This window comes from Artibeus jamaicensis, unplaced genomic scaffold (genome assembly GCF_021234435.1).
Source record: "Artibeus jamaicensis isolate MK-2021 breed Jamaican fruit bat unplaced genomic scaffold, CSHL_Jam_final scaffold_612, whole genome shotgun sequence".
Taxonomy (NCBI): domain Eukaryota; kingdom Metazoa; phylum Chordata; class Mammalia; order Chiroptera; family Phyllostomidae; genus Artibeus; species Artibeus jamaicensis.
This window is the reverse complement of record NW_026522049.1, coordinates 1,141,764-1,157,758: the sequence shown is the minus strand read 5'-3', so window position 1 is coordinate 1,157,758 and position 15,995 is coordinate 1,141,764. Positions and strand designations below refer to the sequence as shown.

Below are 15,995 nucleotides of genomic sequence, written 5' to 3'. Positions count from 1 at the left end.
AGCCCTTCCTCAGAAAGCAGTCGGTCTGCCCCCCTGGAAGGCAGGGCCACCACCATCCCCCAGAAGAAGCTCAAAGCTCCCTTGCCAGCCCCTGTGTCCCCAAAATGGGTCCTACTCTGACAGGCCACCGGGGGAAAAATGAGTTTCCAAAGTACTGTCGCAGTTAAGGGTGGGGAATAACCCAGGACCGAGAACACTGAGGGGCCACCACCATCCTTTGCTTAGGAAAGGACACAGTGGTTTCAGAACCCAACAGGGGTTGTCGGGCCACCAGGAGAGGGACGCAGGGGGACACAGCTACCCCCAAACCATGGCCAGGCAGGGAAGGAGTGAGAATAGACCCTGCAGCTTTTCCCTCCGCGTCCCTCACTCTGCCTGTGCCCCCACTGCCCCAACCCAACCCAAAGGGGGAGGGAGTGGCCCTGGGTGATGTTGTCCATAGAGGTCACCCTCCCAGGGCACAATGGGGGTGGCAAGGGCGGACCGCAGGAGGATGACCTGCACTGGCCCTGGGAGTCCCTGCCAACAGGTCTTGGGGCACCGCTTCCTCCCCGGGTCTGCAGCCCGCCGTCCACCTGTGGCTTTTGGATTGGAAGCCTCCAGAACCCCGTGAGCCAAGTCTGTGAACTCGATCCCTCTAATACGCACATGCCCCGATGGTTCCGTTTCTCTGAGAACCCCGACCCGGGTGCCATTCTCTCCCCAGTTCCGGGGAAAATGTGAGGCCTGGGGTGTCGGATCAGAAAACTATGCAGAGACCCTCGGCCTCTCTAGTGAAAGCAGATGGATGCCGTCTCCCAAGGCAGCGGCACACACCTTGACCCACCGAATCAATTCAAAAACAGGAGTGGGTGGACGTCGCCCTCCATGATGAGGCAGGCCTCTGAGTGTGGGCACAGAGCACGGTGGCTTTATTTATGACTGGAGGAGGGACCGGCCTACGGAGGGGCCCCCAGCCCCCCGGGGTGGGGTGGGGGTCCAGCCCTTTGCTCCGGGCACCAGAGAGAAGCTCACTCTGGTGAGAGAGAGGGCAGCACTTTCCCAGCACACTGGCCAAAGCCGACGCGGTAACCGTCCCCCTGGCAGTGTCCTGAAACAGAGGAGGACAGGGGTCAGCAAGAAGCCCCTGGCTGGGATCTCTGGAGCCAAGGCCTCAGGCCGCTGCCCATCACATAGCTGGACCTGCCACAGGAGGGCGCTGTCAGAAGGACAGTCGGGCATGTCAGGCAGAAGACTAGAAGCTTATTGGAGCGACAGGAGCACCTGCAGTGGAACTCCAGGCCCGGCCCGCGAGTCACGGACCCTCAGAAACAGCCCAAGGATGCTCCACAGCTTTCCACGTGACCTTGGGTTCTAACCCCAGGTCCGCAAATTAGCCCGAAGCAAGATGCCCAGGTTCAAATCCTGGCTTCTCTGCCTACTGGCTCCGTGACCTGCGTCCCCTCTGAAACTCAGTCTCCTCATCTGTGAAATGGGTATAATGACAATAAGCACAGCTCAGGACTGGCGCAAAGGTGAGGTAAACACACAGAAAATTCTGAAAACGGCACCTGGTCCTCGGCGACTGCACAGCAAATATCAGCTACTGTGACAGTTATAAGTAGGGGGAGGGGGTGACTAGCCGGAACTCTGAGCTCAGCCCCCGCACCTGCAAGCAGGAGTCACAGTCCTGATCACTCAGGTGTGCAAGGGTTTGGTGCGATAGTCCCGTGAAGCCCCCGGCGTGTCCTCTCCCACAGAGCAGGTGTTCGGCCAGCGTTAGTGTCAATCATTGGATTCCGCTTCAGCAAGAGTGACCGGAAAGAAAGGCAGACAGGAGGAAGAGGAGGAGGAGGGCGTCCCTGTCCTCGAGGTGGGACAGGAGTTAGAGGAGAAGGCCTACAAGGCGCTGAGAGCGCGGCGTGGGGGACACGGGGCAGGAAGGAGGGCGAATCTGAGCTGGGAGTGGACTGGCGGGTAGGCGTTCCCCAGGGAAGGCGGATGAGAGCGTGTCCCAGGCAGAGGGAGCAGCCCGAGCGAGGCAGGGACGCAGGCAAGAGAGGCGTGTGCTGCATGCGCTGTCCGGCAGGGGTCGCCCAAGAAGCCAGGTTGCGGCATTCGTGCCTCATCTGCCCTTCTGGCCCAGGAGGTACATCGACACCACCCCTCCCGCTTCCTGAATGCAGGGCGCGACTATATCCTCTCACTTCCCCTCTTCATCCGGTGGGCAAAGCTGACCACCACCTCCCTACTTCAGTGGGCACAGCGGATGCCCGGACACAGGGTCTCTGCCCTGCCAAGTTCAGAATGATGGGAACCTGGCATTATTTTGTCGTTCTGCTGAGGGAGAAGGGGGACAGAGCAGGACCTCCGTGGTCCTTCCAGTCTGGGGAGAGTCAGATTAAAAGCCCGTGGTCGCCAAGCTGGGGCGCAGGACCGAGTGAGGAGACAGAGCCCTGGGGATGCCGGAGTGGGGCCAAGCAGGGCAGATGGCGGCCTGCAGGCGAGGAGACACAGCCAAGGAGACACAGCCAAGGAGACCTGGCCACGGGCCGCCCGTCCTCACCTGTGATGACGACTTCATCCCCATCCAGCAGGAACTTCCTGGTCTGTCCGTTCCCCAGCTCAATGGCCTTCGTCCCCCTCCATGACAGCTCCAACATGGAGCCAAAGCTTTCTGGCTCCTTCGTAAGGGGACAGGGAAGAAGGAGTCGCATGGATCTACCTCTTAGTAAGCCTGTCAGCTCCAGCGTGGCCAGAGCTCAGCAAAGCCTGGGAGGCCCAGGCAGGGGTGGTAGGCCCTGTGTCCCCCCAGGGACCCTGCCGAGGTGGAACCATGACCGGCAGGGCCTCCAGGCTTGCACCCTGCCCCTGTCCACTTTATTTGGGGCTCAGGAAGTGCCAGACCCCTGCCCACCGGAAATAAGAGGCTGGACCCTGAGGGAGAGACTGGCACACGCACCATCTCTGAGGTTCTGAGACTCTCCCCTGGGCTGAGAGAGGCACGGGGCGGGGGGTACAGCAGCAGGGCCCGCTCATCCTGGGCGGATCCAGCCACACTGCTGGCTGTTTCCCGACTCTCCCCCATGCAGACAAACACAGCCTCCCACTCCTACACCCTCTCTTGGGCTCTGAATTCGGAAAGGGAGCCCCTGCTGCACCCAGATGTGGAGGAAGCTGAGTAGGACAGGGGTGTCAAACGCACCCACCAGGGGCTGGAACCCCTTCTCAGGGGGAGCCGACACCTCCCCACCCCCAGCAGCGCGGGGAGCCCTGGCAGGCACAGTGCAACGAGGTACTCACCGGCCCGCTGATGGTTCCGGAGGCCAGGAGGTCCCCGGGCCGCAGGTTGCAGCCGTTGACAGCGTGGTGAGTGAGCTGTTGCAGCATTGTCCAGTGCATGTACTGCGGGCGAGGGGTGCGGTGGGGCCGGGCTGCCTGCACTGCCCGCACAGTGGCTCCCCACGGCCACTCTCCCTGCTTCCGTTCCGAAAGGACAGCTGTCCTACTGTGGCGTCGCCCAGGGAACCTTCGCTGCTAAGTGCCACCCCACATTGTCCGAGAAACACCCCAGGAGTGGCTGGCCTCTGCTCGGAGCCTCAGCGTTCAGCCCACTCCTCTGTCCACGGTTACACTTGGCCCTGTGAGCACCGTGAGCCCAGAAGAGGCTTCTCCTGAGCAAAGGCCTCACAGACAACCTGCTGCCACGGGCCTTGGACCGGGCCTTGGACCAAAGGGGCGTGGGCGGAGGACTGGCTGTAGGGGGCGGGGCCAGGACCGGTGCCACCCACAGAGGCTCAGATGCGGCATCCGCCGGCGCCTCTCGACGCCCAGAGCTTCTTAGATTTGCTACCCCTGGGGCCACGGGGCTCCCGAGACCCACATCCTTTCCCCAAATGAATGTTACTCCCCTGATCCTGCCAGGAAGAGACCCCCTCCTCCCTCCCTCCCACAAGCAGCCTGCCCAGCTTCCAAGCTTACCTTGAAGTTGGACTTGCATATGGTAGCTGCCTGGCTCATTCCTTCTCCTGTTGGAAAGACAAGTAACATGGACAAAGACACTCAGCTCTTACTCAGGAAGGAAGAAAGCCACCTGGTGAGGTGAATTTTGTGGGCTAAGCTCCCCATGGTCCAACATGGTTTTGCCAAGAAACAATAAGCTTGCAGGCTATTGGAGCCGGGAGACCTCCAGGGAGACGTTGCAGTCCAGGAACGGAAAAGACACGCACCCCAGCCGCCGCTGCCTTCCCCGCCGTCCCTGGACCCGTGTACCCTCAGAATCCTTCTTAACGCAACACTCCTGGCAGCCACGAGTCTACTGGTGCTAGTGTACAAGGTGAATCCCAATTGCCATATCCCCAGGAGCCCTTTGGACAGCTCGGGCCAACTGTCCCCACCTGTCCAGTGATGGGCACGGTGCCCTTTCACAGTTTATTTCAACAGTGTTTATTAAACATCCACTGTACAGCATGGGGACCCAGTGTCCCTTCCCCGCCTCCTCCCTTTAAAGAACCCCCATGTGTCTAAGGATGCAGCAGGTGACAGTCTCCCCCACCCCCCACCCAGCTCAGGAGCCATCCAGGCAATAGCACTTGGGCACATGTGCCCACCGAGCCCCAGGACACAGCCCCCAGCCCTGTGGCAGTACCTTTCAGGGTGACAGAGAGGTGGATGTCGAACGTGTAGGGCTGGTCATGGCAGAGGTACGGCAGGGGCTTGGGGTCCTGCAAGGGCAGAGAACAGCAGGGAGGGTCACTGGCAGGGCCCCCTGCCCCGCACAGAGGACCTGAGGTAGAAGCAGCTGGGCTCCGGGGACCCAGCACCACCTCCCCGGACAGTGAGAGGTGAGGGTGGTCCAGGCACCAGGAAACGCGAAGCCGCGGGAGGGGCATCGGCAGGTCACAGGTATGGGGGTCAAATCAGATATGTCCCAGAAAGGCAGGAGTCGAGCCCTGGGGAGAGCGGGCAGTGGGAGGGCCACTGATGGGAAACGAGCAAGGCCCGTGGCAGAAGGGATGGCGGAGGCAGGTGCAGCTGACGGAGGTGCAGCCCCAGCTAACGCGGGACCCTACGCGGAGGCGGCTCTGACGGCAGAGCCTGAAAGCCTGCACATAAGCCAAAAGTAGGGTTTTCCCAGGGCACCTTGCTGGAGTCGAAAGTGGCATAGGACATAATTAGTACGGTTGGGTTTTCATAGTGATGTGTTTCTTTTTATGGTTAACTGGGTGTCCAGGGACGCCGGCAGGGATGCAACGTTCCTGTTCCGAACACGTTATCTGGGTTTTAAAATTGGGGCTGTTTTAAAGAAAGACGTTCAGAAGTGGGAAGAGGCGTGGAGACTGCGTGCAGGTGCTGCTTGGGGAGGGCGGGCGCGGAGGGAGGGGAAAACCCGTGCGCTGAGAACCCACAGAGGAGCAAGCCTGGAGGGGGTGTGGGTGGGGCCGGGACGGTGTCTGGGTGCAGGAGCCCAGAGGGAGGTGGGGGTGGGGGCGCAGGGGAGGTGTGGAGGACGGAGTGGCACCGCTGCATAGCAGCGCTCTAGAGACACAGGAGAGCTGGGACAGGTCACATGCCGGAAGCCCAGGAGGGGGAGTGTCTAGGAAAAGTAGGGGCTGCCGGGCACCCACCCTGAGGAAGGCACAGGCCAGGGCGTTGGCCCAAAGGTGACCAGGCACTTGGTGAGGCCTCTGGAAGTGATGGGGGCAGGGGACTGTGGCTAGACTGTGAGGGGCGAAGGAGTGAAGGTGAGAAGGGGAGATGAGGCCCGAACAGATAGATGTCTGGGCTCCAGCACCAGGGCCTGTGGTTGCCCAGCTCCAAAGTGCGTTCCACCAGTTGGGCTCCAGGGGCGCCATTGAGCAGAAAACAAGCTGACACCCCCCAACCTCTCCCGCAACCCAGGAGGTTGTGCAATGCTGAGGCACTGGCAGGACCTTTTCTCTTGCCAGCCAGCTGGCTCCCCTGGCCTCAGGGGGTTCTGCCACTTGTGTGTTTTCCCAAGAACTGTGCAGGGGGTCAGGCAAGCCCAAGGCGGAGGTCACACATGGGCACACCAGCAGCCTAGAACTCCCGATAGGTGGGCGAGCTGCCACAGAGCAGAAGGGCCGGGCTGTGGAGCTTCCTGCAGAAGCTGCCTGTGCTCACCTGCTCTGGGTTGGGCACCACGAAGGGCATGAGGGCATCCATGGGCACCACCCACGGAGATATGGTGGTTCCGAAACTCTTCCCCAGGAACGGCCCGAGAGGGATGTACTCCCACTTCTGAATGTCTCGAGCTACGGGAGAAGGAGGGGCCGAGCAGGGCTCACTCGGGCGGACCGGGGCCTGGTCTCGAGGCTGCCACCTCCCCTTGACCCCACAGCACAGACACCCAGCAGAGCCTCCCCCGCCCCACGGCACCCTGGCCCCCACCAGGCCATCTCAGGACCAAGGGCCAGCAGCACTGAATGCCAAGGACTCAGAGGCCCTTTGAGGTCACTGAGCCAGGTCACAGTAAACAAGATGACCAAAGGGCAGGCAGGCTCCTCACACTGGGCGGAGGAGCAGCACACCCTGGGCTTAGTTAGGCAACATCTTCCTCCTGCGTGTGGCCCAGGCGCTGAGACAGGCTCGGAAATGGGGCTGCTGGGTGTGAGATCCTGGCTTAGCAACTACCTGCGCCTCAGTGCCTCCCCTGTCAGTGGGGACGATAACATGGCCGGGACCTGGCCCCCACACGGCGCTCACACCTGGGAGCTCTGACGTCAGCCTTGTCCCTGTTTGACGGACAGCAGCACTGGGGCTCTGAGCCAAGGAGTCTGTTCGGGGCCCAAGTCCACACTCTCAGGTGCCTCCGACTGGCACCTGACCCTGGGCTTCTGCGAGAGTGTCCCAAACACCCGGTCTCCACCCAGAGCAGACCTTGCGCACTGACCTCAGCCTTAGGCCGCCCAGCACCCCATACTCACCGCTCCAGTCGTTCATGAGGACCATCCCAAAAATGTGCTCATGGGCTTTGGAAATGGGGATTGGCTCTCCAAATTTGTTCCCAGGGCCTATAAAGAACGCCTGCCAAACAAAAAAGCTCATTAGAATCTGGGGCTCCCCTGGTGCCCCATGTCACTTGCTTGGAGGGCAAAGGTCAGGCATTTCCAAACCAAAGCCAGAGACCAGGACTGCCCAGGGGGACCGGGCAAGGCACCCAAAGCACAGTGTGTCTAAGTCAGAGGCTGCACTTGGGCAGACGGACGGCTACCCTGGGGAGGTAGTGAGCACCAGCCCACGACCTCCACACAGCCCCGGAACGGCCCCTGCACACTGAGCACAGCAGCCCTGAGACCCTCTGCAGCCTCTCCACTCCGTCCCTGTCACCCACATACTTCTGCATGGCAGGGGCTGACCGCCACACAAAGCTTGCGGAGAATGAGAGTACTGGGGTTTGTGTTCACGCACAACAAAAAAGCTGCCTCCAAACCACAACCAAGAGCTGACGGGGTGCCCCCTGCCCTCCAGTCCTTCACCCCCACCTGCCTTGGGAGAAAGGCATGGCCAGCACTGGGACAATGACTGTCAACAGCACAGAACCGACTATGACATTTGCAAAACCAGAGTCACAGTTTTATTTGCTCTGTGACAGTGGTTAAACCTCACAAATTTTCCATCAGGGTAAAAAAGATCTAACCCAAGGACACAAACTCAGAGTGAATCTTGCCACCTCCCAGTGCAGATCACCAGTGCCCCGCCTCCCCTGCCTCTTCCCCACCTGCCCTGTCCGCTCCCCGATGTGACCGACCCTGCCTAAGCGCCTGCCTGCAGAGTCCTCTGTTTGCCCAGAGGAGACCCTGCTCCCAACCCGGGCTCTGCGCCCTGCTCCCTGGGTCCGGGCCGGGACACCTGCTCTGAGGTCCACCTGACACTGTCGCCGCCGCAGCAGGGGGAAGAGGGCTGGAGGGCCTGAGGGACCACTGGGCAGTGCCCATGTATGTCCTTCCTCCTGACAGAATCCAAAGAAATCAGCGGGCAGGACTGCACAGACAAGAGAGCTCCAACCAGCCCAGATTTCCACAGCTGCGGCTCTGAGGGGGTCCCATCTCTTCTCCACTACCTGCTGTGAGTGGACACCCAAAGCTTCCCTTGGTCTCAGCTACACCACAGGTGCTGCCGTGAAGAGTGCCCCCCACCATCAGTATGCCTATACTCCCCCACCATCCAGCATGCTGCTGTCATAGTGGTATATAACCAAGAACACACTGCGGCCCTGCTTACCATTTCCAACTCGATGTCCAACAGTTTGCAGGGACCGTACACGGGAGGCTTAGCTACAATAATAACAGCAGAGCAAGAGGCTGGTGTGAGTGGCAGGCTAGGGCGCTCACGGTGTGGGGACACAGAGCCACAAGGCCGGGGCCTGGACGCCGGGGCACTTACAGTCATCGGGTCTCATCTGCCCCATGGGCCTTCGGATCGGGGTGCCCGACACCACGATGGAAGAGGCACGGCCGTGATAGCCCACCGGCAAGTGCAGCCTGACGAAGGAAGGCAAGAGAGTGCAGGGTGTCAGTGCTCTGGCGTGTTGCAGAAGACATTTCAAGATGCCTAAAAATTAAGAATGAAAAAGGAGTCGACGTGTACATGGCCCACAGACCAAAAGGTATTTCCACGCATCCATCAATAAGTAGACATGCAAATTTGTTCCATATGTACAATGGAATATTGCTCAGCATTAAATGGGAAGGAACTTCTGACACATGTGTTGACACGGATGAACCCTGAGGACGTGGTGTGAAGGGGAATCAACCAGATAAAGAGACAAAACTTGACTTGTGCAGATTGAGACTAATTTTGGACTGCTGGCCCCCAGAACTGTAAGAAAACCTATTTGCATTGTTTTAAGGCACTAAGTTTGTGTGAATTTGTTACAGCAGCAATGGAGAACCCATACAGTGCATACGAGGTCCATCCAGAAGGGATCCAGCCATGCACTATGAAAAACAGAAACATTTATTGAAGGAAATACAAGAAACATTGTCCATAGCACAATGACAGCTCAGTCCCCTTCAAACTAGGCACCTTGGGACCTCATACAATTCTCCCAACTGCCATCAGCTGCCCCATTGTATTTTTCTGAGTCTCACTGATGCTCTGAAATCTATTCCCTTTCAAAGGTAACTTTAGTTCTGGGGAAAGCCAGAAGTCACAGGGCACCAAATCTGGGCTCTAGCGGGGCTGAATCTCCTGGGTGTACAAGGTGATTTATACAAGCTCTGTCAGGAAAAAGTCCGGCATTGTTACTACAATGAGAATGGCCCACATGACATTGATATAACCTGGCAGCCAAGGAAAGGGAGCTGGAATGTGCATGCGTGAATAATGACAACTTCACTGTACTACTCAGTCAGCATGGTACACACCATTGAGTGAGCACATATACTGTGTGGCCATTGCATTCAAAATAACTGAGCCAGTACAGCAATGAATCTGCATCAAATTTTGCGTTAAGCTTGAACATTCCTCCACAGAAACTATTGGGATGATTCAGAAGTCCGCAGCTATGGGCAACTGGTGATGGGCAGCTTCATGACCCTGTGCGCGCTCATGCATCACAATTCATACAGTTTTATGGTGAAACACCAAATCACCCAGGTGATTCAGCCCCCCAGGAGCCCAGATTTGGCGCCCTGCGACTTCTGGCTTTCCTGGAAACTAAAATGACCTTTGAAAGGGAAAAGATTTCAGAGCATCAGTGAGACTCAGGAAAGTATGCTGGGGCAGCTGATGGCAGTTAGGAGAACTGTGTGAGGTCCCAAGGGGCCTAGTTTGAAGGGAACCAAGGTGTCATTGTCCTATGGACAATGTTTCTCGTATCTTCTTCAATAAATGGCTCTATTTTTCATGGCACGTGGCTGGATACTTTCTGGACAGACCTCATTTATTACCTTTACAATCTATATACATTAAATAAGCGAGGCCCAGCTGCAGGCTGCCTTGTACCATGCATCTCGATAAAGGTCTAATCCTGCAGAAGGAAACGGGCTATGGCTGCCCACTGGGCTGGAGCCTGCCCACGGCCAGAGTCCCGAGTATCCGCCCACCAGCAGTCCTAGCTTGTCTTGCAACCTTGGCCTTTCTGCTTAACCTCTCTGCTCTCTCTCTCCTTCTTCTCTTCTTCAACCAGGTTCAAATGGACACATTCCCACCCCACCCCCACCTGGCGCAACCCATCTGAAACTCTCACCGAGAGTTGAGAATTGCTGCGTGTGCTGAGGGTACCTGGCTGGGGGTGGGCATGTGTCACTGTGTCTGAATAACTGTCACCTCCAGAGGACAACATGGAACGAAGGGGTAAGGATCTTAACTGGGGCAGTGGCCTCGGTCTGAGCATGAAGGGCACAGCTTCTGGCCTGTTGGTCCTCAGGTGGGTCAACCCTTTTCTGAGCCTGTTTTTCCTCCTGTGAAATGGGCTAACAACAGTCATCACCTTGGCGACCCCCTGGGACTACTGAGAGGGCCAAATAAAAGAATGTAACTCCCACTTTGAACTGACCACACTTTGAGATGCACAGCACAGGGCAGCTGTGAGGACCTTCATTCGTCACAAAATTGTAAATTGAAGAATGCTAGGGTCTAGGACTTGCCCATAGAGCAACAGTACATTGCTTACAAATGAGTGATTCTGGAAAGATCTTAGTGACTCGGGGGATTTCATTCCACCCCTGGCCCCCCATTCTCTAGATGAAAGAGCTTCAGAGGTTGTCCCATGGTCCCAGCAGGTCCAGAGTGGCGCTGAGAGACCAGGGACAAAGGCCATTGTTTGCAGACGCATCATGGTCATCACTGTTTGTCACTGAACTGATTCACTGAACCCAGCAGGCACTGGGCAGCTGCTGAGGCAGCATGCTGCTGCAAATGGAAAGACAGACTTTGAACTCATCAGACTCTGGCCTGGGACGTACCAATTGGGCATCAGTGCCTTCTCCTTGCCCCTGAACATGATTCCGACATTTGTGGCATGCTGCCGAGAGCAGTAGAAGTCTGTGTAGTCACCTGCAGAAGAAAGTCACAAAAGAGTCCATCAGGAACCCAGACACCTCAGGACAGAGAAGGGACAGTCCAAGCACCGGGACAAGCGGGACAAGGTGGAGGAAGCAACAGAACAAACTTCCCCTGCATCCCGTTCTGTGGGGTGGCAGGCGGGGGTGCTGCTGAGCGCACACCCACCACATTTTCACAGCCCCAAAGCTCAGCAGAAAATGTATACAAATTAGTCTCACTAAATTAAAAAAATTAATTTCAGAACTAAAAAGTCATTTCAGAACTCCTGACTGAGAAACAAATAATAAATAAGAGCTCTGGCCTTCAACATGGCCTGAGTCCATGGTGGGGAGGGGTGACAGCCCCAGAGACCCTCCCCACCAGGAAGCACCGCTGAGCCACCCTGGCTCACTAGGCTATTTTGTGCATGTCCAAGTAACGAGACTGGACTCACCTATGGCAGCTGGAAGGTGCATCGTGGCAGAAGCCTGGGAGATGAACGCACTGAAACAGAACCAGGGGCTTCAGGGTCGAGCACGTGGTGAAATAAGGTCCCTACTCTGGTGGCCTTCCTGCAGACTCAGCCCATACCATCCCAGAACCCTGCTCCTGATCTCCAGGGAGCATCTTCAGACCGGCCACAGCCAGGCTGAACTGCCACACCAGGGAGGGTCTCTACCCACTGAAGCTGAGATGCCTCTTCTTTGGGTCTGTGGTTCCACTCTAAGAAATGAGCCAAATTGCTCCTACTTTGGGAACTAGCCAAGAACACGGATGATGCTGATGAGGAAGGAAGTGGGCCAGAGGCAAAGGGGTAATTTGCCACTGGTCCACTTCTCTGAGCGGAGTGGTCCATCCTGAGCCCTCCCACCTATGTGTAGCCTGGGCAGGGGCCGAATGCAGCCGAGGCAGTGCTGTGGTGACTCAGAATGGCCCTGACTACCACACCGTCCTCTTCTCTCCCCACCCACCAAAATCCACATGCCCCTCACCGCTTCCGAAGTTCCGTGTCATCTCGGAGCTGAGACTGAGTGGCCGACAGCAAATTCTGCAAGAAAGCTCTCGCCTCCTTCCAGGCGGCCTGACCCAGGCCCATGAAGCTGTTGAGAACTGGCTAAATAGGGAGAAAGAAGGTCACATACAGGAAAGTGCTGGGCGGGGCCCATCCTGTCCACAGGAGAGGCTGGCCTTCCTTCCAGGGCCCTGACAATCATCTCCAGGACACTGAAACTCTCAGGACTTTCACTCTTAGCTCTGTCATCTGGTCATCAAGTTGGGGAAAGGTGTCACCTTTCCTGATGGGACTCAGCTGCTCATGGACTTGACTTGCACACGACCAGCAATGGCTGGGAGCTGCCATCTGGATGCTGCTAGTGCAGCTTGGCCTGGCTGGCAGTTAAAGGCATCTGTCTAATAGAGGCACGCTCCAGTCTGCAGGTTATCGAAGTCTGAGCACATCCCCTTCACATAAGTTAACAAGACGTTTCTCCGCCAGGGAGACATGGCAGAAACAGCACTTGTGGATTCTGAAGCCTGGATTTACAGACCCAGATCCAACACTTGTAGTCACCTGACCAGGGAGAGTCATGTGTTGTTTCCGATTACCTCCTCACCCATCTAATGAGGATGCCAATTCTTATGCCAGAGGGGTGCTGTGAGGAATGGGGTGAGAGTGGTATGCAAAACTCCCAGCACACAGGAGGCGCTCAATAAATACCATTCTGCTTCTTTGACTTACAAGATGGGAAGATGCACATCCAAGCACCCAACCATCTCCAGGGAAGTAAACTCACATCCTTCCCACAGATACATGTACTGCAAGCTGACAACACAGAGGGCAGTGGGGCCAGCTGTCCCTTCCTCCCAGGCCATAGCTATAGGCCTGCAGGGCTGCTGAAATCCAGGACAAGCCCTGTCACCATGTCCTACCTGATCAAAGACATCCTGGTGTTTGGAGAGGACAGGCCCAGTGAAAAGGTGCTTAATGACACTGAGGTCCAAGATCTGGTCACCAATGGCCACGCCAATCCTTGGTCTCGGCTGGGAGGAAGGCGGCATGGTTAGCACAGGAGAAAGCCTCAGCTGGGCTCGGCCTGATTACCGAAAATGTCTGTGCACTAAAGAGCCCATGGGTTCTCCTGTACATGGCCCTCTATGGAGAGAGAGGAACTGGATCCTCAGCATGGAGCCCCAGCTCCCTGTGCTACCCAATGGGCTGACCTGCCTGCAGCAATAGCTTCAGAGGAGGCCTGAAGGCGCTGGGCCTTCTGGAATGCCAAAGAGGCTGCATCCCCACCCCAGCTCTCTTCCATGGGCACTGGGAAGGGGCTGTCTCTCCCAGGCGTCCCCTGTGGCTGCCCCTGCACATTCTCACAGGAAAACAGCAGGGGGAGGTGCCCATGAGCTACACTCCCAGGGGCATTCATTCCAGAGCCCTGCCGAAAAACCAAGGCCGAGCTCCCCACCTGCCTTCCGCCAATGTTCCTGTCTCATTGATTTGTAGTTCCACCAACAGTGAGGGCCGGACTGGCAACAAGGACAAAGTGTCAGAGAGTGCCCAGGGCAGTCCCGCTAGCTGAGAGGTGGATCACGAGTTAATATTAACTATGTTAATAGGATTAACCATGTGATTAACAGGTTAATTGGCCTCCTATTGTATTTTCTTCCCTCTCAGAGATGGAGATGGAATGTTAGCCTTTGGTGTCCTTGCAACATCTAGGTTGTGAAACACCAAGTTGACTCTTCTTGACCAAGGCACTGGCACTGGCTGCAAGGAAATCAAAGATCCCCTTGGGGTCAACAGTCACCAAGGGGGATGGGAACTCTCTTTCCAGGAAGGGGGCTGACTGCCATCAGTGTCCTGTGGCCAATGCTTCCTGAGCACCATGGGGTGAAAGAGGAGTCTGGGGGTTGTCCAGTTCGTGTTTAAAGTTGGGAGCAGATATCTAAGCAAGATGACCACGAATAAACCCACCCGGGGTCTGTCTCACCCCATTTGTCAATACTTCCCTTCTTCACAGATTTCCTTCTGTTTAGTCAGGGGCACTGACCTCTCTTCCCTTAGATGGTCCCCATAACAAAGTGACGACAGCCACCACAAGATCTATCCAACGTGAAGAAATCAAAAAATTATACCTTTTTTTTTTTTTTGTCAGATCAGTAAAAGGCATTTGTATTTTTGGTGTGCCGCAGAATTTTAGTAATTGTGCCCTGACGTGAACAGGCTGAAAACCGCTGAGGTAAACGAAGCGAAAGAAAATTCAGTTCTCACCCAAAGGGCTCCTTCGGACCACCGGCGAGGCGGCCCACGCCCGCGGAGAACCCGGCGCGTGGAGCCCCCAGCCCTGGGGCTCTGAGACTCCAACAGCACGAGCCACTGGGGTTCCTGGCCGGGGTGGCCTGAGGGGAGGGGTCGCAGGACCGGGACTGGCCCAGGGCGCAGGACTTCCCTTTGCACTTAGTCCTCACACAAACCTGCAGGGGCCTCTGGAGCGCGCCCCGCTCCTCAGGAGACAAGCGACCTTCCCCAACACCGTCCCTCGCCGCCCCCGCTGCCCGCGGCTCCTCAAGCGTGACTCCGGGTTCCTCTGGGACGGCCAGTGGGGGCAAGGCAGAGGGGAGAGGGGGTCCTGGGTGAGGGGACCCGCGGAAGGGGACGCCGGCCTGCCCACCCGCAGCTCACGTTGCCTATGGTGGAGAAGACACCGTAGGGCAGGTTGTGAATGGGGAAGTCCGAGTTCTCGGCCACCGGGATGAACGACATGCTGACGGGCTGGAAAGGTATTTGGGACTCCGGGGCTCGGTGAGGCGGCCAGTCAGGCAGGAGCGTTCCTGTGGAACCAGCTCTCAGCTCAGCGTTCCTGACGTGACGGACAGGCCTCCACTAACCAGGCTTCCGGCTCCAGCCCCACCCCCAGCGGGCCCGCCCCCTCTGACCACTCCCCCCAGTGACCACGCCCCTCAGCGACCCAGCTCCCTTGAGCCCCGCCCTCCGAGACTATTGACTCACCCTTGTCCTACCGGCCCTGACGCTGCCTGCAGCCCCGTCAACACCCAGAGAAACGCTGGGTAAGGAAGAGGTGCTCCATAAATACTTAAGTATAACACTGCCGACTGAGAGCAACCCAGCACTAGGCAAGGGGCCCCACTCCATGCCAGACCAGGAGCTCCCACCCAATACACACAGGCTAATAATGAGAGCCCAGATGATAAAAGCCATGTAAAACCCAAAAACTCTGGGCACAAGGTGCATGTGGGGAAAGGGTATAGGCATACGATGGTTAAAGGGAGAAGATTTCATAGTTTTAAAATAGACTTGCCAACCCACTAATTACATATAGTGTCTGAAAGCATGAAAGCTGTTGTTTTGAAATAAAACATCGAAAAGTAACATGCAAACAGTCTACGTTCTTCTCCTTTTGGGGGAGTGGGTGTGTGTTGATCATATGCATTACAAAAATGATTAAAAAATAAATGTAAAAAAATAATGCCCATAATCCCACCAACCTACAGTTGTCACATTTTTCTGTTATTTTGTTCATTTCCTTTGTACGCATAGGACTTTCCCATGTTTGTGAAGTTTACATAGAGGTAATTTTTCAGGCTTTCCCCACATTTTTCTCTTGAATACTTTCCCTTTGTCCAAATAGGCTTCATTGTTATCCTTTTCACTGGCTGAAGGGGTTGCGGTGTCTTGAATTGTGTTAACAATGGAGCAGGGAAGATCTTTGCTGTGAATTTACTCTGCTGGCCAGGATCTGCAATGTAATTCTGAATATTAGCAATGATAGTGGGCAGTCCCTTCCTTGTGTCTGACTTTAAAAGGGAATGAGTTTCCTCTTTTTAGAAGGTGCTTGCTTTTTGTTTGGTTCTACACAGAAACTATCAGCTTAAGGAAATTCCTTTGTATTGCTAATTTACCATGATGTTTTTAAATCATAAATGACTGCTAAATTCTATTAAATACTTTATCTGATTTGGTTGTTATAGTCCTAATGATTTTCTCT

General features: G+C 56.3%; 1 protein-coding gene across 5 annotated transcripts in view; it reads right to left on the bottom strand.

Annotated features, from left to right (window-relative positions):
- Nucleotides 1–14,886, bottom strand: part of LOC119063086 (fumarylacetoacetase) — a 109,327-nt gene extending 94,441 nt beyond the window's left edge. For 4 of the 5 annotated variants that reach the window (XM_037164213.2, XM_053658828.1, XM_053658827.1 and 1 more), the window contains exons 1-13: nucleotides 14,672–14,886; nucleotides 12,919–13,029; nucleotides 11,982–12,103; nucleotides 11,444–11,493; nucleotides 10,911–11,001; nucleotides 8,386–8,483; nucleotides 8,224–8,276; nucleotides 6,927–7,026; nucleotides 6,124–6,254; nucleotides 4,628–4,703; nucleotides 3,961–4,007; nucleotides 3,283–3,384; nucleotides 2,546–2,663 (exon numbers count right to left, since the gene is read on the bottom strand). In XM_037164213.2, the coding sequence (XP_037020108.2) occupies nucleotides 2,546–2,663; nucleotides 3,283–3,384; nucleotides 3,961–4,007; nucleotides 4,628–4,703; nucleotides 6,124–6,254; nucleotides 6,927–7,026; nucleotides 8,224–8,276; nucleotides 8,386–8,483; nucleotides 10,911–11,001; nucleotides 11,444–11,493; nucleotides 11,982–12,103; nucleotides 12,919–13,029; nucleotides 14,672–14,752 (1,180 nt within the window). In that variant the 5' untranslated portion in view covers nucleotides 14,753–14,886. Of the gene's footprint in view, nucleotides 1–884; nucleotides 1,091–2,545; nucleotides 2,664–3,282; nucleotides 3,385–3,960; nucleotides 4,008–4,627; nucleotides 4,704–6,123; nucleotides 6,255–6,926; nucleotides 7,027–8,223; nucleotides 8,277–8,385; nucleotides 8,484–10,910; nucleotides 11,002–11,443; nucleotides 11,494–11,981; nucleotides 12,104–12,918; nucleotides 13,030–14,671 lie in introns of those variants that run through there. The other variant, XM_037164214.2, reaches the window with a different exon arrangement.
- Between the last annotated feature and the right edge of the window lie 1,109 nt (nucleotides 14,887–15,995).